We start from the raw sequence: 26,540 nt of genomic DNA, 5'->3' as shown, positions 1-26,540 counted from the left end.
TTTATATTGCATGTACCGGCATTGTGTCTTATCTGAAGCATGTTATGGCTTTTATTCTCTTTCGCACGGAGCCTGGGGTCTTTTATTTGTATCTGACGCTTCCTGTCAAACATGTATCCATGTTATTTTTCAGAGGTGGTCAGTAAACAAACCCATTGTTAAAAGGCTCATAGCAAATCAGCCCCAAGCACAGTTCAGGCTTTGAAGCAGTGAGGTTTTCATTATCATGATCACAGAGACCACATGAAAACACACACATGCACTTCTCAGTACATATCGCACACCGCTGGGCACTGAGCAATTTCTCTGGAGGAGTCTTGAGTTTTGATGCTTTGCTCAGTGTGTCTGTTTTCTAGCAACTGAAAACCTGTCTTAAATAAGAATTTAGAATATGAGAGTTAACCTTTTCTTGTTACTTCTTACAGTCATGATATGGAAAAAGCACAGGGAGCTGCATTGGTGGCGGTGTGTTGTTTAATATACAGGTGAGACAATGAAACATGATCCAGGAAGTCCTGATTGAGTAACTTGAGTTGTTCAAGGGCTTATCAGACAGCAAAACCCTGCAATGTTTGTAATACTAGGTAGGATTGTCATTTGTTCTTTAAAAATCTCTGGAAAGTTATCCCAGCAACAACTGTTGTATCTTTTGTCACAAGGTAAACAACAAGAATATTGTGTTCATGTTACAAAGTAATCTACAAAGTAGGAATGTGCAGTTGTATGTATTTGATTGATTTGCTGGCTGATGTTATGTTATTGCATTAACAGTTGAGCCAGATTCAACTTGCGACTCAGTGTTGTTTTTCCAGACCCTATGTTGGTACCCCCACTTTGACAATGGACTTGCTCAATTCAAATTAATAAGAGGGCTGTGTTTTTTCACCCTGGGCTCAAGTTGGCCTGAACATAAGCTTAGTCTTGTTTGTACACAAATGACAAGGAATGTAGGAAACCTTGCTGTCTGTTGCCAACATGTTTTACAGTTTTTATTAGTAAATAACCTAAATCATTAACTGATAAAAATTGACTTGTTGATTAATTAATTAATTCAGTCAATTTTAGCACCAGTTATGTTTTATACATTTTTCACATCTGTATTGTCAGTAGCATGCAGACCCAGGGACAATATTTTTACAGTGAATACAGTATTGGGAGATATTAGTATTCGGGAAAACATACCAAACTGCAAATGTAAGGGCTCTAGGAGACAGGCAATATAGAGTAGGATTCATCCCAGCCATTAAAATGAAGTATTGCCCAGTGTAGGCTTTTTTCATCTCTGTATTCTGTCCTGTTTTTGTTGAAGCATATAGGCTCATTCTGGGCTGTTAGTGTAAAGCACTGGCCTGTAAATGACACTACTCCACAGGCACCATCTCCTTTTACTGCTGCATGTTTGCTGTGCAAGTGTTGAATCCTGTTAGCGCGGCCTTTCTGAGCTGACAGCATGTCATCTTGTCTGTGTGTGTGTGTGTGTGTGTGTGTGTGTGTGTGTGTGTGTGTGTGTGTGTGTGTGTGTGTGTGTGTGTGTGTGTGTGTGTGCGCCAGGAATTTTGTGTCAGTTGAGGGAAGTACAGGTAATGGATTAATATCAGAGCTGGCGAAGGCTCCACATCTCTGTGTGGTGACAACCTGTCATTATCACAAACACCAGCTTACACACACAGGCTCACACACGCTTGCTAGCATTTGTCTACACACATGCACATACATCCGCTGAATACAGTACACATCCAAGCTCATTCACTTCCACCTGTCATTCACCCCTTCTCTCCACTTTCTTTCCATGTCATTCTCACATGTCATTGTGGCACACAGTAGAACTGTCCTGATCTTCTCAAAGTGCAGTGGAGTCTTGAACCAGTTCCCTACAGTGGGACCAATGCTGAGACCAGATTTCTTCGTCAAGCCAGCGTGGCTGTTTTGCTCCAAACATCAAGGAAGGAGACACAGTGTTTTGAACGCTGTTGTCATATGAGCCATCTGGCTTGTTTACTTCCTCCAAACTTAACCTAATAGTTAGCCTAAGGCAGGGGGCAGGCAGGGGTGTGTGTGCGCACTCTGAAACCATCAGTTCCAAAGACTCATTACCTCACACTCCCCTTCCTCCCTGCCAGAAATGGTCATCTTATTAAGTCATTTAGTCAGCATTGAGCTGTGTAACTGGACAGTGCAGGCTGATAGGAAACGTTTGAGTAAGTTAACGGTGACACAGGGCCCAGGCCTGGATTAAACCCTGGATGGTCTGGGTCGTGCACCCATAACGGGATGCTTGACATAAACTTCCCAATGCACAGTAAATGCAAATGACATGCAGCAAAGGACAGCAGGTTGGAAACAAACCCAGGCCGTTGTACTAGGGACTCCTGCCTTTGTACATGGGGTGCAAGCTCTACCAGATGTGCTGCCACATCGCCCCAGCACAGGCTGTTATTGTTGCTGATAGAAGCTACCGTAGTAAAACTTGGTACCATAATCATAATGAGCACTAATTACACATATCCTGCTTCCTTAATTTGATGTGCTTCCTGTTAAATCAAGATATTGGTGGAAGACGTGATGCAGGAAGAGATGATTCAAAAGGATGTGAGTTCAGTAGAAAGATGATGTTTCGTTGGGTAGAACTGAGTGGCAGAATTTGTTGGCATTGTTAAATTGGTTATTATTGTGGCAATGAAAAGGGCTTAAACCTTTTTTTCATCATGTAATAACCTGAAGTGAACTTTTCCTTTCCTTTTCTCTCTGTCTCTCTCTCTCTCTGCAGCAGTCCTATGCCCCTCCCCCTCCGCCCATGGCTCCGCCCAGCCCTGGCACCACAGGAGGAGGAGGAGGTGGAGGTGGAGGAGGAGGTCATGGAGGAGGGCTAGTGGAGCAGCTTAGTAAGACCAACCTGTACATCAGAGGCCTGCCGCCTGCCACCACTGACCAGGACCTCATCAAACTCTGCCAGCCGTGAGTTCTGTTAAACTTATCTGGCCCCGTCCTCGCTCTGCAGATGCATCCTTGAGTTCAGTGCCCTCCTACTCTGTTCATTTCAGCTTGTGGTAATTAGTTTTGCGTGAGTCCAACAGCAGCTTATAATGAGTATCAACAGTTTGCTGTTGACCTCTCTGTCCCTCCCCTGTGCTTCCTCAGAGGAAAAAACACAACCCAGCTGGGCCTAACCCATCCGCTCACTTCTGTACTGGTCATCTATATACACACACACACACACACACACACACACACACACACGCTGCACAAGGACAAACACGCATATATCCTTCCACCCGTCGACAGAAGATGTAAACCCCTCAAACAGATATGTCAACAGTGAAAAACTTCTTATTGGAAGTATTTTACAATATGGCAGATAAACTCCACTAATTCCATGATCATAACAGTAGAATTAGGCGGAATAGGGATGTAATTGTACTTTAGTTAATGGTTTATTTTAACCCCTTGTACAATGAATTTAATTTTTAAACATTTTAAAGCAACCCCACAACATTTCCTCAGTAGCTGTTCTGGAGCCTTCGATCGTTTGACTCGATCTTCCTCAGCAGATGGAGTTTTAGATAAAAATGATAAACTGAAACTTGTTTAAAAAAAATCTTAAACCAAAGGCTTTGAGCAGGTTAATTCAGTTTTAACTTATTATTCACCTGAGACAAATTTTAATATCAGCACTTTGCTTTAAATGACTTGGACAGGAATTCTACTTCATTTAGGCCTTGTAACAACATTTCTACTAACAACTTCAGTAGCAATGGTGCTTTTCCACTAACATGCTATTATGACACTAGAAGACAGCTTACCTGTACAGCAATATAGCTGAGTATATCAGTTCTTCTTGGTGGTTCTGTTGGTGAATGATGTGGTTGTGGTTAGTGTTTAACTTCAGCTATTTGGCACCTGTCATCCTACCCTTCTTGCTAAAATCCAATCCTGCACATTTAATTCCCAATCGTCCCCAAGTGGGCAAACAGAGTCAACACAGAGTGTAATGCAAACGATAAAGCAGCTCTCCCAGAGAGGTTCTTGTTTGCCTACAGCTATTACCTGATATTATCAAATGTAATTGGAGAATGATATATTGAGCTATATATTCAGCAGGTAAGGACTTTAAATGATGTCATAAACATTTCTAATTGATCTAATGGATTTTGGAGTAAAGAAAAAGGCGGATAAAAAAGAACACACACACACACACACACACACACACACACACACACACACACACACACACTCACCATACCTTGCCCTTCTGCGTGTCAGCTGCAGTTCAAGCCTGTTGTATTTCAGCTTAGCCCTGGAGGCGTTCTGGAGAAACAGGGTGAAAAATGGGGGCCAATAAAAGTTTCATTAGAGGCCGTCAGTGTGCCAAGTGGCCAGTAACATTTAGGAAAGGTCAGTGGGAGAAGGGGGCCTGTGTGTGCTTGTTGGGCTGCAGTCTTAGCCTTGGGTTTCCAAATCTCTCCGGCTTTCGGAAATAGACTGAGTGGCAGTTTCCTGTCACTCACTGACATGACATGCACGCATGCGCGCACACAGACGCACGAAAACAGGCATTTCATTCATGCACACAGTTACGTTGAATAACAGAAGGACAGTCCCTTGACATTGACTAACACACACACACACACACACACACTTTCAGATCAATGTCATCCTCATCCTTATTGTTACCATGCGTGGATTTTTTTTTGTGTGAACAACCCGCCCACCAGCACCATCCTCTCCCTTCCCATTCTGTCATCCTCCTCACCCCCTCCTTTCCCCCCTGTCTCTGTGCCAGTTCTCAGAGTGTCAGTGAAAAGTGCTGTTGTCAGCTGACATTTCCAATCACTCCCCCGGTCGCCCAAACTATGGACACACTTTTAACGTCTGGGGACAGAGCAGAACGTGACCGGAATCTAAAGCAGAGCACAAGGGCAATTTTTCTCTCGCTCGCCTGCTTTCCCTCTCACTTGTTGTATTTCTGTCTCTCTCTCTCACGTTTTCCACCAATTCACTACTCTTATCTATCTATCTGTCTATCTGCTAGCCTCTACTTCATGATAGAGGGGTTGCATGAGGACAGACGAGCTTTAACCACTCAAAGCCACTCAACCACTTCTGAGAAATCACCGAAGAAGAATATAAAACACTGAATAAGTTCACTATCTCTCGTTAATCAGCAGCAGCTCAGTTAGAAAAAAATTTAAATCTTGCTCTAGAGCAAGAATGGCTCATGGAAATTTGAAAAGCTTTGCACGAATGTGCTTGATGTTTTGGAGCAGTTGATTGATATGAAACCTGAACCTGAGAAATATCTTTTCGTCTTGAAATTTATTATCTAATATTTCAAAGACAGATTCCATCTTTAATTATCTTACAGTTTAATGAGAAAATACCCGTGGACAAGAATACATTTGAGTTTACTTAAACCTTCCTTTTTAATAGGAGCAGTAATATTGTTGGTAGGTGTCCATTTTGTCTATAGAATTTCTATGGATTGAAACACTGGTATATTCTTACCCACAATGATGGCAAAAAATGGGAGGATAATAAAAGAAAGATAAAAAATAAGAAAATGTACAACTACTGTAAACAGTGTAGAATGGCACTGTAGTACTGTGCTTACCAATGGGTCTTATTATTCTAGCTTTGTCTGATTATAATATCGACAAACGATACAAGACGTTTTTTTTATTTTTGAACTTTAGAACAGTGACAAAATAATCTCACCTCAATGTCTATTTAGTAGCTGTTGTGAAGCTTTTGATCATATCACAAGTTCAGAAGATCAAAAGATGGCGTTTGCTCGTGGATGTACGTCATTTCCAACTAAAAAAGCAAATAAGTATTTTTTGGCGAAGGGGAACATATGATTTTGTTTTAAATGAAACTTTTCGCTTATTCTGGCTGATTAGACCTCTACTCATGTTGTGGGTGGGCTAACCTATCCTGGGAATTACATGCCCTTCACCCATCTCCATGCACCAATAAGAATTTGTGTAATTTGTCCCACCTTGGCTGTTGCAACAAAACAAACTGGAGAGTAAGGCACATGTTGATCACACACAATCGGCACATACGCACACACAGCCCTGAGAAGAGCTGTAATCAGTCAGAACAAGTGAAATCACCAGTGTACGTACCACAGGTGTGCATTATTGATCTTCTCTACTCCTCTGAGTTTTTTCGATTTCACAAGGAATATACCCCGCAAGATTAAAAACATAAAGCAGCCAGTATACTCAATTTGAAGTACTTGTAGGATAGCTTCAGAAACCTCCTTCCCCAACTCTTTTTTTTTACGTTAGAATTGGGTCAGACAATTTCTTTAAATTCCTGAAACCAATGATCTAACATTCACACCCCCTTCATGCAGCGATTGAACCTCTCTATCTTTTTTTCACCTGTAACACACCTATTTCTGTAACTTTTTGTATTTACAACTGAATGCAACACTATGAATGCCTTGCAGGAGAGATTTTCGGAAAGTATGTCCCATTTTCCCCAATTGAACTATCACGGAGTGTTGCCCTTCTCTATGACGCTGCAATCGAATCGAAAGTCATGTTCTTTTGTCACACGTAGTTTCACTGTAATTATATTGCTAAAAAGATCATAATAATTAGGAACTTAAATGGAGAAGTTATTGAGCTCCGTGAAGAGTTATGGCCAGGGACGTAGTGGAGATTAAACTCATCGAAACTCAATTTACCACCATTGTATCTGAAACAGAGTGATACCCAGGTATTTAGTCTGACCCATCTTAGTCCCATAGTATTATCAGATGAAAGGAAAATAAGCATAAGAAAGGGAAAGAAAAGTATCGACTAATTCTTTTTCTGAAAGTAAAATGGCTTTTTTTGGTTTATACTTTGTGATTGTTTACCTTATGATGATGGTCATACAGAACTTTTCACCTTGCAGCTACTGATTTAAACTTTATGGCAGATAAACGTAATGTTTCAGTGACATTGAGCCATCCTCTAAATCCAAAGCACAGTGCCTTTTTGTCATGGAAACACTTTACAGCGCCTGACCATGTTAAACTACAAAATGGGAATGAATTCGAAGAACTTCTGAAGCCCTGCACTCTCTCAGTCCTCCCTCTGTGTTTGTCTGTGACTAACTGGCAGAGGGTTGGGGGGAGGGGGCGTTGCAAGAGACAAGACAGCTGTATTGGATCCCCAATTAGGAGATACCACACACAGAGACCAACAGGCACGTACACTGACACTGGCACACACCCACACACAGACAGAACACACACAACTTACAGACACACATAACATGCAAATATACATAATGTATATATACACTCACAGACATCCTGGAAAGATGTAGAAATGATGCGTGTGTCTGTAAGAGTGGGTGGGCAGGTGGGTGGCAACTGCGGTTCAGAAGACATCAAACGGTGAGCATCCATAGGCTGACGGTGTTCCACAAGGAAAAGAAAACACAGATCTGATGCTGTGAGGGCCCTCCGAGGACTGTCATTAACACTTCACACACACAGACACACACACACACACACACACACAGCCAAGGTGCACACAGATTTTGTCAAGCCTGCCAAAATTGGGTGCACTGAGTTTCGTATTGACATTCCTCCTTAAATCTCAAAAGTCTGGCAAATACTGTCAATTTCAGCAGTCTTACTGTTCTTTGTGAATGCATTTCTGGATGGAGGGAAAAAAAAGAAAAGGATTCCAAGGAGTTTCCATGTGTTGAAGAAGACACGTCGTTTGTCCTAAAAGGATTGTCATAGTGATAGTCAATCTGTCAGGCAAACCCCCCCCACCATCAGCCCAACCCTGACTGATGCTTTGGAAAGGCGTTCTTCCCTAGCTTAATGCTGTGTTGTTGGGCTTTTTAGCATTTCTGTGAAGCCAAAGAAAATAGAATTTAAGGTTAGCCAGCTACTCCTGGTGAGTACTTTATGATTTAAAAACAACCTTTTAACCTAATGTAGCTTCTTCTGCAGTGTTAAGAGTTAGCTAATGAGACAAAATCTATGAATTTGAAGGATTTCCACCCAAAGCCTGAAAACAAGCGACACAGGGAAAATATAAAATCAACTTTTTGTCATTCTCTCAGCAATTCTAAATATACAGTTATATGATTGCATCTTCTGTTGAATATTGTATTTTATTTTTATTTTATTTACTGTGTTGTAAGCTATAAATGAATCTGGATTTCCAGTCTCAGGACTGAGAGTAAAAGTGGGGTCATCTGGATGGGACTGACAATGGAACTGGAGAAGGATAGGAAAATATTAAATGGGCAGATTGGAGCAGATTGAAAATAAACTTGTCAATGAGTGTCCTTATATTTATATTTCAGAGAAGAGAGAAGTTTACAGAACTCTATCTGTGGTTTAGATCACTTTGTCAAGCTTGTTGGAAAATTGCTCCGCTATTTCTTCACACTTCACTCCCATTATGGACTCTTTAGTCCCGGTGAACATCCAATGGAAACAAATTACATACTCAGATCCCTTTCAGAACCTTTTCACTTACTGTTGCTTAGGCAGAATAGAAAGTAATGGAGTAAGGACGTGCTAACTCTAACCATCTGGTTCTTTGCAGTCCTTTGTTGGTATGTTGTAAGTATTTGAATAGTTTTTATGAGTGTCTCATGTGTCACTGCCATCGGGTCAAGTGCAGGTCGATGTTATTTCAACTAGCTCCAGGCTTCTGCTGGAATCAATGACAGGGTTCCAGTTGGGACAGAACAGGACATTCTGCACTTTCCTCTCCTCTTATTCCGCGCTCTCCACAACCTCCTTACTTCATCATCTGATCTATTATCAATACTTTCTTCAGTTTCTTCCCCGCTAGCAGATTGTTGTAGTTGTCTGGATAAAATGGAATTTTACAACTGAGTCAAATCCAGAGTGAGACACCATTTTGAATGGCGCAGTGTTGTTGTAATTTGACATTTCCCCAAGGCCATGGCATCATCCCTCTCCTCTCCACTTTCTCCACTGCTCTCCTCCCCTCTCCTTCTTTTGTTTTTCAGTCCAGCTAAATTGTGTAACTAGAGAAGGAACAGGTGTACTCATAGTTTTATGTCACACATCAATCTGATGATAACACATAAACACAGCCACACATTAAAGACACGCTGTAATTGTTTTCCACTTTGTGAAAACAGACAACTGTGAACATATTTTTTCACGATTCATAATGTGTCGAGCCAGGTAGCTCTCTTCTTTGTCCTCCTCTTTCTCTCTCTCTCTCTCCTTCTCACTCTTTCTTTTGCACACACACACACACACACACACACACACACACACACACACACACACACACACACACACACAAATGAATAAAACAGTCTGGAAATGTTTCACTTTTCTGTCGGGAAAAACAACCTGCCAAAACACCGATGGAGCATGAGATCTTTGTCATGCATTTATACTCACTCCACACACACACACACACACACAATTGCAAGGAATCATGCCCACACAAGTATTTGTATGCTCAAATGTGTCCAGGCACATTCACTCACACATGCACTGTAGGTGTTTACACTCATAAACACACGCACACACCAAGTTTGAATCACAGCGAGGCAGAAGTCAACAAAGAACCAGCTATTGCCAGATGGTGTGTGTAATGTGTGTGATTACCGCTTTGGTGTTTTTGATCTATGATGTTGCCTTGCGTGTGCGTCTGCATGTGTGTTTGCCTTTGCGTATATGTGTGGGCGATTAGTCCTGCCTTGTTTTTTCTGTGTTTTTTACATCAGCAACCGTTGGATTCCTCCCCAGACCGCAGGCCAAAGACCTTGTTTACCACCAGCCGTGACTCTGTGAAAAAAACACCAGGAGAAACATTAGATTAGCCTGTGACAATTGTTGGATTTGTAAATACCCTAAAAATATCTTAAACTGCAGAAAAAAGTATGAAAATTGGGCATTGTTTGAACAGAGAAACTGGTGATTTTCTCTACCAATTTCAAGATCATAAGCTGCTCAGCTGTCGTGTTATGTGTGGTAGCAGCCTTTTAAAGCCTTTTTTCTGTCTTTATTTCTAATGTCTCCTGTCCCAATAGAGTTTGATATTGGGCTGACAGGCGAGCTAGTCTCTCTTCTCTTCTTCTCACTGAGTTGGCTGACAGAGACTCTCCTGATGGTGACAACTAAATGATCTCTTCTTTATTAAACACCTCTTACTATCTCTCTATCGCTCCCTGACTACCTCGCTTCCTCCTCGCCTTCAGTGTCTCTTTTTATCTTTTGACTGACTGCTCTCCCTCTCCTCGTCTGTTTCTTATTCCTCCGAGTCCCCCTCCTCCCCCCCTTCACTTTTTTCACCCTCTTGGCACGCAACCTCCCTCACTGTATCTCCCCTTGGTTTCTCTATCGTTTCTGTCTCCCTCCTTAGTTGTCTCGCTTTTTTTTCTAAAAGGAAAGAGGGAATATACGTCCATCCCTCACCTGTGGTCATCAGCCAGTCTAGCTAGCCAGTCAGCCAACTTGTCAGTCTGTCAATCTGCTTGATAGTCACTCAGCCAGCCAGTCAGTCAGTGTGCAGCAGTGTTAAAACATTAATTAAAAAGTCTCATCCTCAGAGCTAGGCAGTGATCCAGGCTGATCTCAGCAATCCAAGCTTTCTGTCTCAGTCTTTTTCTCCCTCTCCCCTCCCCTCTGTCTCTGTTTTCCTCTTTCTTTCTCTCTCCTCATACCTTCTCAGCGTCTTTCTCAGTTTTCTGTCTGTTTCTCTGTCCTCTCTGTGCAGGAGGCCTGGAAGACCGGGTTGATAAGAAACATTATTAACTTCTTTCTGAGAACAGAGAGCTGGAGAAGTGGGATGGAAGGGAAAATAAGGGAAGAAGACAAAGAGAGAGGCAGAGGTGCCGAACGCAAGAAGGAGAGTTAGGTAGCGAAACGGACAGGAGACATTAAACGTTGGCAGAGAGAACAGATAGAAAGAAGTATGGAGGTTGTCTGTCTCTCTTATAGGCCCTCCAAGCAGGATTGGGTGCCATACAGATGTCTGGTTATTATCATTATTTATGAGACAGTACTGCCTGTGTTCTGAGGCCTACGGGTGGGATTTGAAACAGATAAGGACAGAATGGATAGATAGAAGCATAGATGGACAATTTAACTGTGATAAGGTGTTTCTTGCAGACACCCAGAGGAACTGTGTTATGGTCAGATTTTGTTCTATTTTTTGTGCCAATTTTATTTTATGGTATCCTCTCGGATTCCAACTTTGTGAAAACATCTTTACAGTTGCTCCAAAACTATAGTGTCAGAGGAGGTAACATTTCTTCCATTTAGACACTACTTTGTTCTACTTAGGCACAGTGGTGCTTTGAGCTAATGCTAGCATGGCACCATGCTCATAATGCTGATGTTTAGAAACAGTATTAATATATTTACCATCTCAGTTTAGCATGTTAGCATGCTAGCATACACCAAAGTATTGTAAAAATTATTTTTTTGATGATGAATTGTTATCATAATTACAATTCATCCTGAGGGGAAGCAATCCATCCAATAGTTGTTGAGACACTTCACTCAGATCCAAACATTCTGACCTAATGCTCGTGGTTGCATGAAAAGGACCATTAATATATCTACAACATTTAATGGCAATCCAACTATTATTTGTTGAAATCTTTTAGTCTGGACCAAAGTGATGAACTGAAAGAAACCTAAAAAAAACTGTGTTTGAATTTTAAAATACATAATACAGATACAGAAATCTTTCTAAACTCATCTCTGATTTCTGCAGTATTTTCAGGAAATAATCTGCTCAAAATATATCAAATTTTACTCATAGGTCCTGGAATTACATTCACTACTTGGTTTAATTGTACGGTTAATCAGTTATTCTGTACTGTTATTGTTACCCATTAAATATGATATATCCATAAAATGTGTCTCTTAATCAGGGGTCGTCAGTTTTCTCAATGATAGAAAAGGCTGGGAACCACTGCCCTAGAGCATGGCTAAAAATGTTGTTTGCATAACAATCAGAGAACAACCCATATTGCTCCAGATGTTAAAATAGCTAAACTGATTCACCTGCTAATCCGAATGTTTCATTGTTGTTCTTACAGATATGGGAAGATTGTGTCAACAAAGGCCATACTGGACAAGAACACCAATCAATGCAAAGGTGAGTGAGAATCCAGTGACTTTATCTGGTTTGGTTATCAAAGTCAGCCTGTACTTCACAAACTCAGATTTTGATGGGAGATTTGAGTCTGGAAAACATCATCTGAGAATTGATGATACTTGGCAGCTTAAAGGCAGACTAATCAGTACTCTACAGGGAGTGGTTTTGTACTGTTTTGCATCCCCAATTAATCACTGCCCAGAGGTTTTAACAATTGGCTGAAATGTCTTTCAACAACCAGTGTGACGTCAAATTAAAACAAATGACTTCAACTTGGGCAAGCCACCCAGTGTGCTATTACACAAAAATCCATGTGTTTGCCTCAGAGTTGTGTGTTGCTATGTGGTAAGTATGTGTGTTTTTACACTGTATACAACACAACAGTATTGACTGACTTAATGAGCATGTCATCCTTTAATCCACCTAAATGACGCACTGCTAGAGAACCTTTATTTTGTTTTACATCTCTATAAAGATGATTTCAGGATTGCACCCTAATGACACTCAGAGTTAAGCACCTTTTGAAAGCAAGATGGCTTGCATTGTTGTTATTGGCCAAATCAAAACGGAGAACACCATACAATAGCCACAATGTGTTTCAAATTGTCTCTGTGGTGAATGAGGCTCACTCAAGTGTGTTCTGATGAGAGTCTGCTTGATTGTTGGAGTGGTCTGAACAAAGCACTAATCAATATGATTGTAGTCGTCTGCTTTTGAAGAGGCACACAAGAGCTTGTGTTCAGCATGATTGCTGCTCATCTGCCAAGGCTGTACTCAAAGGTATACTGACATGGTTTAGGACAACATCACAAATGCCCTGTAATCAGTGTATCAGTCTCAATAGTATGAGAAAAGGAAAAGCCGGTCTGATTGATAACAATGGCAGGTATGTTAATGTAAGTTCTAAGACTTCATCTGCTGCAATTACTTAGGATAAAATATTTGGAGTAAATGATTGCAGTCCTGCCTTTTCTTAACATTATAATAGGAACACCAACTCCCCTGAAAACTCTTTTACCTCAGTTATTATCTTGGATCTTTCTAATTGGCTGGTTATATAAATCTTATAAACTTCATCATTCCAGTTACCTGCTTTGGCATCACATAATCAAATATGGCTTTGAGCTCCAGAGGCATATTGAAATGCCTGTCCTGACATCATTACAGCATAGCCGAAGGGAAGGCAGAACATTCTAAAAACCCAGTGATAATTATCAGTTATTCTGCCATTTTCTCAACTCATTAAATTTTTTTCATTGGTGTTACTTGAAATGGAGTTGTAAAACCTGATTCAGTACAGCCTCAGTGCTCCAGTTCATGATTATTATGTTTGACAATTATGGCTTCATGCTTCTTTTTTGTATGATTTACAAATGGAAAATAATGTTTGTTTCAAGAATTCATTGCATCTGAAAAGGCCATTTGCATCCAGTACAAATTAAACCAAAATTAAACGTTAATCAGCCTTAAAGTAGCGATATGTATATATAATATATATTTTTCTTATTGTTAAAAAATCCCATGGAAAGACCACCAACAAATTGGTTGTAATAACAAATGCTGCCTGTGTAGCCACAGCCTAATAGACTATACAGTCTTCCTGTGTGGCATAGAGCTTCCTTGCTGTCCATTAACTATTAAAAACTCATCAATGAGCCACACTGTTGCACTGGGCGACATGTTTTTTCATTACCATGCACATGAGCACAGTGGTTTATTTTGAGTCAATACTGCAGAGTTCTTCTGCCATAAATACTCATTAGAGCATCAAATGTGTATTAATCCAGGGCTGAAAATAGTCCTCAGCAAATTCACTATTCACTCCTGTTTGAATAATGTTTGCTAAAAACTGAAATTGCATAGCATTTTTTAAAAATTAAACAGTATATTTGTGACCTGTTTTTAAAGATTTACATCTTCAGAAGGAATGATTTAGGCTGCGGAGCTAAGAGCTACAGGTTAGGGAATTAGAAATGTATTGAGTGACGGACCGGTTGTGGTTTTCTCATGGAACTTGTTGACAATAAGAATTTCGTCACCTGCCCATGTCCACTGTTGTCCACGGTTGTCCACTTGGATTGTGCATGTGCAGTCTAGAATTTGACACACACAGAAAAGGTATGAATATGTACGTTCATGCAGGGACTCAATGTAGGATAAAAAGAAAAACAGGTGCACCCGCTGTCTGTGTTAATCCCTTTTATTGTTCTTTTCTTTTATTTGTGTCTGCTCAGAATGTTAAAATCCCTTTCACTTACAAGTTCATATTTTGGTGGTATGCGTATTTTCTTCTGAAAGCAATAAGCCTGTGTGTATGGAGAGACAAAAAAGTGTGTGTGTGCTCACAAGTAAATAGTGGTGATATTCTTGGCCCCGGAGCTGGCACTATACTATATATACATGTATTTATCCCAGCCAAGCCCTTTATGAATACATAAGAAAGTTTCAAAATGCAAACCTATACATTCAGCTATATATTTATGCTTGTTATCTAATACATAGAATACCCAGAATGCAGCAGCTGCAGCTGTAGTGGCATAGGCAGTTTTTACAGGCTGTGGCCCTCATCAGCAATTTCACTGCTTGTGATGCAGACTTCATACATCTTTTAGCCAGTTGTTAACTCACAATGAAGGAGTTTCATTATCAGTCGGCCATTAGAATGCCTTACAACCGGATAAGTGTTGGTTTGATTGCAGAGGCATTCAGTGGGGACAAGATAAGTGCTTAGCGTGACTAAGAGAGTACAAATTGGCACAGAGAGTTCTCTTGGAAAAGGAGGGATGGCTGGGAGGAGGCACAGGGAGGTGGAGAAAGGGGGGTAAAAATAACCTGGGGCTGACAGAAAAGGAAGGGGACCCTTTGAAACTGATGATTTAGCAGACAGCTTCTTCTTTTCAGGAAGATCTTGCAGAGAGGAAAGAGAGAAAAGGAAGACAGTGGGAGAGATCTAGACATATAGGCAGGTAAATAAATAAAGTCTTCTTCCTTTGCAGTCTGCAGTCTGCCAGGATAGTGTTCGATCAGTTTGTATTGTTGTCAGGTGACAGCCTTGTGATCCCAGTTTCTGTGATGGTTTTACTTCTAAATGGTTTTGTGCTGTTTTTGAATTTGTTCAATGACAACAACATATTGTCCCACAACAATATGTAAACATATTTATATATGGTGCATAATAATGAAAACCCTAAAAAACCCACCATCCATAGAATTACTGTTTGATTATTTGTCATTTTAGAGTACAAAAAAAGCAAAACCTTTGCTTTTTTCACTAAAATAATATAAAGATTTTCTTTGTAAAGTCCTCAGCTTTGTACGGGGCTCAATGTTAAATACACTGACAGTTTTCTAGTTAGCAGCGTGGGAGCTCTGGGGGAGGGAGAGGGCACGGAGCACAGGATGGAGGAAGGAAGGGAGAGGAAACCACTTTAGATTGTAAAGGATTTCCATTTCCCAAAGACAAGCGCCCTCCCTCTCCCTGTCTCCATGTCTCTCCTGCCTTTTCTCCACCTCTCTCCCTCGGCCCTGTCTCGTTGCTCATCTCATTCTTCCACTCTCTCTCTCTCTCTCTCTCTGCCTTCTACTCTTTCCCTCTCCCTCCTGACTCACTGCTTCCCCCCATTCGTCCTTTACTCCTGCTTTCTCCCTTTCCCTCTGTACTTGGTTAGCCCATTCTAATGGCCCAAGGCCAGGAACTCTGGGAGCTCAGGAGATTAGATGGGAGCTTGGGAAGTGTGTGAGAGTACTCATGTTTATCTGGGCTTCCATCTGTGTCTATGACTGCACATGAGTGTGTATTCAAGTGTGTGTGCGCTTTGTAATAATTTTTCTTTTCATTCACGAGTGAGATATTTGTCAGGCTTGACTGAGCAAGATGAATTTCCATCTCTGTGTCATCATAAGGCCACAGATGGGAGGGACAGGGCACAGATGAGAAGGATTATATAATTCAGAGATATTATTTTTGCTCAGAAGAGCTATCACTTACATGCACATGAGATGAGTTTTCAGTCAACTAAAGAGGGTAGGTTTTAGTGTATAGGTTATTTTAAAATGTATAAATTTACATGCTGGGCAGAAGCACGGCATAGTGATTCGGGAAACGGTCCAGCAGCTTGGAAGGCAGGGATCTGCTCATAGACTCCATAGGCTTCCACCAAGCTGAAGTGTCCTTGAGCAAGACAATAAATCCATACCAGCTCGTGGGGTGTGATCTGTCACTGATATTTGACCTCTGACACCCTGGAGAGAAGGCCAAATAAATGTTCAGAAAACGCCAATCTCTCCATGAGTGATGACAAGTCACAGCCAAAGCAAATGGTGAATTTCAAGGCTATCTAGCTAGCTATCTCACCGAACAAGTCAATGAGAGCAACACTTGGAAAAAAAATTTCTATCATTCATGCCTCCAGAATGGTGAATGGTGTGACATATTTTTCTGCCCAAGCTGACACTCAGACAGCTTTAGATGTAAGGATTAACTAAAAGGTGCAGGGCAAAGCTAGATTACATGCCGACATCTACAACAACTCAATATTTTATTAAGAAATCATGTACAAGGCTCGTGAGACATGGACTCAAGGACACATTTGATATGAGCTACACAGTTGATTGGTAAATCATTGTAAACTAAGCAGTTCCAAGAAGTGGCTCTTGGTTACTTTGCAGATTAAAATCTCAAACCTCTAGTTTAATGACCATATTTGTACTGGCACAATCTGCCAATTACACGTAAGTTCTATATTTTCACTCAACAGAATCTGCAGGTAGAACCACAAGTTGCCACCATTGATTATGAAAACAAATCAACCAATCCCTATGGTAAAATACTGTAAAACTGCACTGTATGAGATAAATAAAAGATAGTTGAAGTCATTAGGTTAATACAATACTGTTCTTAATATTTTAAAATATTCTTAAAGTCATGTCAAAACCATTTTGAGGTTATCCTACCACATATGCAGTAGTAGTAGTAAACAAATTTGATATATGATTGAATAATTAGTGGAGTTGCCTTTATCAATACAGTTACTCTTTTTTCAACATTAATGTGCATTGCTGTGGTATTGTTGAACTACTGCCATTAAACAGACAACAAGGCTTCTGTTTTGAACTAGTGATGATTGAGTTATCCATTGTAAACTGAGATTTTTCCCACTAATTACATTGACAGCCTATGGTTAAACAAACACCATTAGTTAAAGTGCGAGATTGCAGATATGAAACTTTTAAAAGTGTTCTGGAATAAAATGAAAGCATCTTGCCAGGCTACTGATGAATACTGTATGTTTATGCATCCTCATTAGTTTGACTATTGTGACCCTAATTAGAAAGATATAGATAAAAAAAAACTCATGAGTCGGCATGCTTGCATATATCTATGAATCTATGAGTTCTCTGTGCATACCGTATGTGTGTATCCATGCTTGTATGGATTGGTGTTTGGCCCAGTTGTTAATGTGTGCACATACATACTAGAGTAAGAACTTGCATGTCTGTTTGTGTTATCCTATTTTGGCTAAATTATGGGTTTCTCATTAGCAACTGTATAAATATTTGTGTGTGCAGTACATATCTTGCTGTGAAAGCAGCTTGCTGCCTTTGAACAATAAAAAAATCATCTGCTTATCAGCAAAACAGAGTGGCTCCAAATCCTGGAGAAGACAGACAGACAAGAACAGATGTTTGAAATGAAGTGTGTTTGTGTGTGTTTTCCCTCATTCTCAACATGTTTACATTTAGGATTGTAATGAGTGAGGTTTTTGAAATGTGGATCATTTAATTGTGTTAACATGCCCACTCAAAACTACAGCTGGAATTTCAAAGCTGCTGTGCTTTCTGAACATTTCTCTCCCTGGCTTAATGCATGTGTGTTAATATCTCTCTTTTTATTAGTCTTTCATATAAACACACAGTCAGAACCATTCTTGTACTTACAGTCTCTCAGTTTTGTTCACATATACCACACAGAGTTGCACGCAAACTGTCATTCACACTACACACAGGCTGTGTCTCTTTTGCTTCCGTCTGTCTATTTGACATCTCTTTCCAGCCCCATCCATGTGACCCAGTAAAACAGGATATATTTCTGAAAGCAGAGATTGATATTTTTGTGTTCAGTCCTCTTGTCTTTCAGTGCTTCCTGTAGGGCTCAACCTATATCTCCAGAGTGTCAACAATTTGACAGATACACTGTGCACACATGCACAGAGACACACAACGTGACGCAGATCTTATCACAATAAAATTGAGTGATGCTCATTCTCTTTGCATTTATATTTCTTTAAACAAGACTTAATCACTTGAATAGCTGCGTTAAATGTGGAGAATGTTTCTTGGTGCCACTAGTACAGAGGCATACAGTATTGACCACTACTATAAGAACCTTACTGTATATGTACTGACAGATTTAGTGTTGTACAGTGACTAAATGAGCTCACATGCAAATTTCAGACAATAGGAAGCCAGTAGATTTTTAATCTAAAACTAAAACAGTCTTTCAGCATAGAGTCAAGATACAAATGGTATAAAATATATCTAAAATTATATCTAATATATTAATGATTGGTGACATTAGTGCACTGAACAACATTAAAGTCATTACAAACCACAGACATGATTTCATTGAAAAAGAGCTGTAGTACACAGAAACTTGTGTAGACATTAAAGGGTCTTTTGGATCATAACACCAATTCTGTTGATGTTCTGTGCTAAAACACATTTAATGGGGGAGCTAGTAGCTTTCATTAGATACGTGACCTGACTTGATTTTGACACATAGGATTTATTCAGTATTGAAAACAAGAACATGCTTGTATTTTTCCTCAGTAATATTCAGAACAACTGAACTTAACTGATAGTCTTTTTCCTGTGTTGTCTGTCTGTCTGTCTGTCTGTCTGTCTGTCTGTCTGTGTGTGTGTGTGTGTGTGTGTGTGTGTGTGTGTGTGTGTGTGTGTGTGTGTGTGTGTGTGTGTGTGTGTGTGTGTGTGTGTGTGTGTGTGTGTGTGTGTGTGTGTGTGTGTTTACAGGCTATGGCTTTGTGGACTTTGACAGCCCTGCAGCAGCCCAGAAGGCTGTGGCTTCACTCAAAGCCAGTGGAGTCCAGGCACAGATGGCGAAGGTAAGCTGCACCCCACCTTTCACTCGCTGGCCTGATTTACTTGTTGTTATTGAGGTGTTACACTCCAGGTAGACCCTATCTGTAAACCCTGGAGAGAGCTGATGGTGTTGGTGGTGATGATAAAGACTGCAGTGATGGCCAATGTTATTTGCGGTCACAGTAATAACAGTAACAGCAGTAGTGCAATGTTGATGATCATGATAACGATGACCGGATTTACTGCATGTCAGTTACACTTACTTACATTGAATCATGTGCGACTGATAGGTGCAGTTTTGATTAAGTCAGTGATGAAATTATTGATTGAGTCCATATAGAGTTATTGATTAACGACTATGGTCATGATGAGATTATTGATCAAATCCCTGAAAAGATGGGAGAAAGGATGGAGCAGATGATTTAGATGGCTGAGCTCATTCCCTTTCATCTTGTATTGTGTCTTTCCTTTTTTGGACTTACTTTCACCTTTTTGTCATGTGTTCCTCTCGTATTATTGTCTTCTCAAATACTAATAATCATTCACGTTTGTGTTTATAGATATTGATGTGTGTGTGTAGCTAGTGGTTGTATACAACAATACTGTGCCAAAACATGTGGGCCTAACCAGCACAATCGCATTATCCTTCAGTGCGTGTGACAGAGGGACATTGAATAGTCTCCCTTCTCTTTCAGATTCATTAAAGCTGTATCGCTACATACTTCCTTTTATAAATGAGAGAGGAGTGCAATTAAAATGGGCCAGACTTCGGGCACCAGGAGCATCCCATTGAATTAAACAGCAGCAAGCCTCTGAGCCACCTTTGCCTTGCTCTTCTATTAAACCTCTTTTCATTAGACTTCCATCTCTTATTTTGTTCCTAACTGCTTCGGAGGGCATTTGGAAGAGCAGTGTTGATGTGTTTAGCTGTTATTAAGAGAGAAGAGCCCTCAACTCCTTGGAGATTGAGTTTTCCGGAGGGATGGAATGGAGGGCGAGGAGTCAATTCCAAATGAAATTACACAGACTTCTTACTGTTTCATGAACTAATTATGCACAAAGCTGCGGATGTCCAGGCTAACTTTCCTGAATTGGAGTGCAATGAGAAAGTCGCTCCCAAAACCACTGATGTTGGATTTCCAGATCGAGCCTCTAACATTTTGTAAGATGAGCAGCTTAATTAGGGTTTGACAAAATCTTGGTTTTAACACACTCAGTGCCAATTAGACTGTCTCCGACGAATTTCATGCTATGCTGTTTCCCACTTCCTTTTCAGAGTATGCTGAGGTTTTGTAGGTTAGCCGGGACAAACACTTTTGTTCTGCAAGATAGTTGAAAGCTTTTCCACCAAAGACAGCAGTGAGATGGCAGTAGGGAGAGAAAGAGGTGATTAGCGTTTGTGAAAGAGAGAGATGAGAAATCTAAGAAAAGTGAATATTGATTGTTTTTTGGGGAAGAGACGTTGGGAGAAGGGTTTGGAGATAGAGCTGTACTTATCTGACATTGAACATCACCACCGAGCCTGTGGTGGACTGAAACTCAAACATATGAGAATGTCCTCATAGAATCTAATCTATAAAGATACATTCAACCAAGGATGCCATATGCTCAACCTTAAATATCCAAAAACCTTATTCTTAAACTTGGGAAACTGTAGACTTGATAGTAATATATGGATAAAATAAATAATACCTGGTGTAGGATAATATTTCATAATGTTGGCTAAAGGTGACCACCTGACTGAAAGTTTGGAAAAGTTTAAAAAAATAATACTTGGCTGGTGATTGGATTAACCATCTGTCTATCACTATCTGTCACGAGGGAACTCCAATCAGATCAACAAACCATATAACGCAGTCAAACTCTTACAGTCAGCCAGTCAGGAGGAGTGTGAAAAGATCTTTTCCATCGAGAAAAGCCCTCAGTGCCATTCTTTGTTCATCTTTCAATGGAGAAATACTCTCCAGTTCTGATATAACTGATGATAGCAGCATCTATACTAGCCCCTTAAGCAGCCACTATTGTTTCTTAACAAACAGTGTCTTCTCGCTGCGTCACACCTAGCGCCTACCCCCATAGCTGCCTGTACTTCCTCAAAGGACGCTGATTGTTCCAGTACCATTGTACCAGCCACAAACGCATAGACTGAAGCATGGCGATTCTTGCATGATCTTGTGAGTCCACCTGCCTCGCACAGTTATAAAGATGATGCTTTTAATACATTTTCTGATCTCTATGTCTATCAAACTGCTCAAACACATATACATTGGGTATATTTGCAGAAACACACATCTACTGCCTACTAAAACTCTGTGTTTTATAGCAAACAAATGGTGGTGTGGTGTGAATAGTGAAATCTTTTAGGGATTTGATTGAATGTAATATTAATAGACACTACTGGAAGTTGTCTTCTTTTTACCGAGAGAAGCATAAAAAGACAAGAGGACATGGAGGTGCACATCTGATGGACTGTAGTAGAGGTTTTGACAGGTGATTTGACACAATAATAAACACATTTGTGCAGTGAAGAATTGCAGGGAGAGCCGCAGAAACAGTTTTATCAGTGGTTGTCTACTGGTGGAAATAATCTGTGAAAAATATTTTGTTCTCACATCCTTGATCTGAACACTAACCAAATAAAAGCTCTATCAAGTGGAAATAATTGACATGGACCTAGTAGTTTTCCACAATTGCACTTTTCTACAGTCACACAAAAAAGTGAATCATCATTTAACTACATAGCAGAGTTAACACCTGAGGTTTTGTGAAATGGGTTGAATTAGAATGAAAAATAAGTGTGAAAAACATTTGTGTGGAGTCAGTGTTGAAGGTGTGAGAGCAGAAAGCATGTCTCATTAAAGTTAGGTTTGTTAGATAAGTTATATAAATGGATGCTTTAAAATGAACTAATCTTCTATACACATATCAGACAGTATTACAATTTAAAATGAAACAGTTTCATTACACCTTGGAACTCACATCTAGTGTCATTTACATCTTTATTAAAATCACTGACCATGATGACTTTATTAGGCCTAAAAAAGTGTGAACAGGACATCAGAAAAGAGCCATTTGGTCCGAGAAGACAATAAACTACCAAAAAAATTAGAGGGCTATCATCTGGGCTTCAAAGGAGGACCAAAGTGATCATCGTATCGGATGTATCAGGACAAACCAGCCGACACCAGGTTTGACGGAAGGTTCCCTTAGTAAGACATCTGGGCTACGAATTAGTGCAGTGATAACATATAGTATTCCTAATGCAGAATTCTTTCAGGCCAGACTCCAGAACCGCCTTAACCCTTTAGCCTGCACATCTTGTGAGGGTATATGCTGCCTGAGAGGCAAAACTCAGGGCAAGAAGTTTAAACTAGCTTAACATACCAATAGAAGAATACGATGCAGTTGTATAGCTCGTAGTGTAAGAGACCTGAAAAGTCAACTGCCGACCTTAAATTTAACCACGATTAAAGAAACTTCCTGACATTACCCATGAGTTCATTAGAGCACGGTTGAAGCAAGAATCAGTTTGTGTATATATAATTGTATTCACTTTGAGAAACATGTATCCATTAAACCCCACAGCTTGCACTGACATCTTCTTTGTGATGGTGCATGTTTTGGTTGTGAAGTAAACGAGACAGGAGGAAAATACAAAAAGCCAAGATGTAAAGAGAGAGAAGAAAGTGTGTGTGTGTCCTGCACTCACTTCCTCAGTCTTCTTGGTAATTACTGTTGACCTGAAAGATGATTACTGCTACAGCTGTACTCCCCCTCTCTCTTCCCTGCTCACTCACAGTTAGTTTCTCTGTCTCCCTGACTCGTTCTCCCTTTCTCTCTTTGTCTGTACTGACTCGTTCTCCCTTTCTCTCTTTGTCTGTACACTTAAACACTTAAAGTCATCCTCACACATGTCCATGAAAACGAGTTTAATGCTGGACGAACAAGGGTGTGTGTGAGGTGTGCATGTGTGAAATGTATGTGAAATCTTCATCTCAAAAGACCTTCCCAGGAAAAAGCGTTTAACAATTTAAAAATGTTGTGTATTAAAATTCATACCAGGCGCACATTTTTTCATGCAAACACAAAAAACATGCACTCTGCTATGCATATGAGCACTGTGTGTGTGTGTGTGTGTGTGTGTGTGTGTGTGTGTGTGTGTGTGTGTGTGTGTGTGTGTGTGTGTGTGTGTGTGCGTGCATGTGTGTACAATAACAGTTACGGAGGACCAAGGTCACTATGCTAATTAGAGAGATGGTACCACTGGCAGTGACACTTCACACCTCCCTCCCTTCTTCTCTCCCTCTCTTCTTCTCCCCACCGCTTTGTCCTTGGCACCTCAAACCATTCTTTCCCTTTCTCTGTCTCCCTTTTTTACCTCCCCCTTTTTTTTGGCATAGTATGTTCTCTTCATCTAAGCCCCCCCCACCCCACAATCGCCTTATCCTCTCTCCAACTTTTTTTTCTCCCCATTCTCCTCTCTCTCTCTGTGTGTGTGTGTGTGTGTGTGTGTGTGTGTTTGTCTGCAGCAGGTGCTGCAATGCCTCCTCCAGAGTCATTAGTTACAGGGTTGAGTGAGGACAGAGAGTGAAGGATAGAGAGAGAAAGAGGAGAGGGTGTGTGTTGAGAGAGGATGGCTGGGTGTGATGAGAAAGGGAGAGAAAACACACACACACACACACACACACACACACAAAGTGTACGTAGTTGCATGACTGTCATTAATCAACCCTGATTAAACCCGTGGGTTGGTCCAGTTGTGTCCGTTCATTCGCTCTTTCTTTTGTTCTTTCTTCCTTCCTTTCTTTCTTTCTTTCTTTCTTTCTGCCTTTCTTTCCTCTGTCTTAATGTGTGTGTCTGATAAAAGCCAGATGCCTGATGTTCTCTTGACTTGGTTTACTGATGTATTGAGTGTCTGTGTGTGCTTTCTTGCATGTGAGTGTGTCCAACTTGCATCTGCCTGAATATGCCTATATAGTTGCTGTGTGTGTGTGTGTGTGTGTGTGTGTGTGTGTGTGTGTGTGTGTGTGTGTGTGTGTGTGTGTGTGTGTGTGTGTGTGTGTGTGAGACAGCTGAGGTTAGTGATGGGAAGAGGAGGACAACAGAGCCGACTGACACAAAAAAAGATGAGCGGAGACAAATACACATAGACTAGAAGACGTGAGCATCTCTCTCTTTTTCACCCCGCTCTCTGCTTGTATATCACTCTCTCGTCTCTCTTTCTTGAAACTGCACCTTTTTTTCCTATTTCTCCTTTTTCCTCATCTTTCACCCATGTTTGTTCGAATGTGTTTGTTTCCTTTTTGTTTGTTTTTTATATATTATTTTTTCTGTTTCTCCCTTGCCTGTTTCATCTTGCTCCTTTTTCTTTCTACCAAATATAATATACTACCGTATCTTTTCACAAGTCAGCATATATAATGTCAAATTTGGTAGCGTTCTGCTGTCTAAGGTAAACGTATTCAGCAGTGTTTGAAAATGGAATTAGAATGATCTCTTTTTGTGTAAGTGAGTATAAACTATAATGATACTGCAGCTATGGTGATTTTTCAAAAGAGGATAAGTCCATTTTGGGACATATTTGTCAGCTTCCGTGGTGCACCTTTGACTGGAGAATGTCATACTCTATAGCATATAAATGTGGATACAAGACATTGTTTACCCCTAAAAAACAAAACCGCACAGCATTGCCTGTTGGCAGTTTAAGCAGTCTTTCCCTTTGAAACATTCACCATTTGGCAGGACCCGTCGTTCTATATAATCAGAAAGTGGAGGCTAGCACACTAAACTAATGTTGGGGATTTTTTTATTATATATGTGCGATTTTTAAGGTCAGATGTGGTAACGGCAAACCTCAGCGTATCGTAGTGGATGCTCAAATCACAGATGGGACTAGAACAAGCACACACATTTTGAAAATATCTTTAAACATCTATTTATCTATTTTAGAATCTTAGATTAGACATTTGATTAATTATAATGTTCTTTTCTTCCCCATGTGCTCCATCCTTGTGTCTGGTTCAAGGCAGAGTTGACATTGTAAAATACACATAATGAATCACATTCTGTTTAAAAGTGGAGGACAGCGGAGTGGCCAAGGACGTGTGTGTGCATGTGCGTTCACAGCAACTCTAAAATAAAACCTGAATGTAGGCGTGTGCACATGCTGCAAGCTTCTGTGAACCTGTATCTTTTTGTGAGGCCAGACCACCTCTGGTCTAACAAAAGCAGAAGGAGGACAACGAGGAGAAGGGGCAATGAAAGGGAGAGTGAAGACCGGAGTGGGAGGGAGCCTAGTGAGTGAAACCCAATCGAATTAAATGTAATCTGGCCTGAATGTGCACAACCATCAGCTGCTCTCCAATCTTATTAACCCTGCATTATCAGCCCAGCGTTGTGCGTATGTGTGCATGTGCATGTGTCTTTTTATGTGAGTGTGTGTGGAGGAGGGAGAGAAATGGAGAGGTTAAGTGGATAAGCAAGAAAAGAAAAGGAAGAGATGGACGGGATGGCAGGAAGAAAGAGTGTGAGAGGCAGGGAGATGGAGGAGAAAATGAAGATGAATATGGGTGTTTGGGTGATTAATGTGCCTCTGTGGCATTGCTAATGAAAAAAATATTTCTCATCACAACAGTAATCACGCTAATTTCTCGTGACACTTAACAGTTTCTTTATTTTGCTGCATTAACTTCTGTATTATACCATAAAAGGGATTACAACGCTGTAGCCACAATTTAAATCTTAGTAAACAGCTTAACATACTTTGAAGGGTGTGACAAAACAGTGTTGCCTATATATTTTTTTAACATTCCAGATTCATAACTCAGAAATAGATAGAGACAGAATCCGTCTGATTTAATTTGTGCTTCTGAAAAAATTATGTTTCACTATGAACTGCATGATGAGACACAGCATTTTAGTAAAGACAACAGGAGTACTAGCCATCAATAGTAATTATTATAAGCCAGTATATGTAATTTGGAATATACAATATTAGCCTGCTTGGACTCAACACAATAAATGTGGCATTAGACCTCTGACACCCTACACAAATTCTTAAATACTACACTTATACTATAGTTTCTCTCTGCCTCTTTCTGCAGTCTGCTATTCTCTTGAATATCAAGTTGCCGTTTGAAAGAACTTGTTGTGTTTATGCAGCCTGGAGCGGCATACTGTAGCTAAAGTGATATGCAGCCAAAAGCCATCCATCCAAAGGGCCGGGACTCATAAATACTTTATGCAGTGTGTTCATTAAAAGTTATAATTTTAGTACTTGAAGCAGGAGTTATGAGTTTCTGAAATGTTGTTTGCCAAAGTAGT

General features: G+C 40.3%; 1 protein-coding gene across 3 annotated transcripts in view; it reads left to right on the top strand.

Moving 5' to 3' along the window:
* LOC127367192 (RNA-binding motif, single-stranded-interacting protein 3) overlaps positions 1-26,540 on the top strand; it is a 110,729-nt gene that overhangs the window by 30,127 nt on the left and 54,062 nt on the right. For 2 of the 3 annotated variants that reach the window (XM_051406852.1, XM_051406853.1), the window contains exons 2-4: positions 2,768-2,955; positions 12,061-12,119; positions 19,149-19,240. In XM_051406852.1, coding sequence (XP_051262812.1) covers positions 2,768-2,955; positions 12,061-12,119; positions 19,149-19,240 — 339 coding nt within the window. The remainder of the gene's footprint in view (positions 1-2,767; positions 2,956-12,060; positions 12,120-19,148; positions 19,241-26,540) is intronic. The other variant, XM_051406854.1, reaches the window with a different exon arrangement.

The sequence above is a fragment of the Dicentrarchus labrax genome, unplaced genomic scaffold, assembly GCF_905237075.1.
Source record: "Dicentrarchus labrax unplaced genomic scaffold, dlabrax2021, whole genome shotgun sequence".
Taxonomy (NCBI): domain Eukaryota; kingdom Metazoa; phylum Chordata; class Actinopteri; family Moronidae; genus Dicentrarchus; species Dicentrarchus labrax.
Note: the sequence above shows the minus strand (reverse complement) of the source record. Positions and strands in the feature narration are given on the sequence as shown.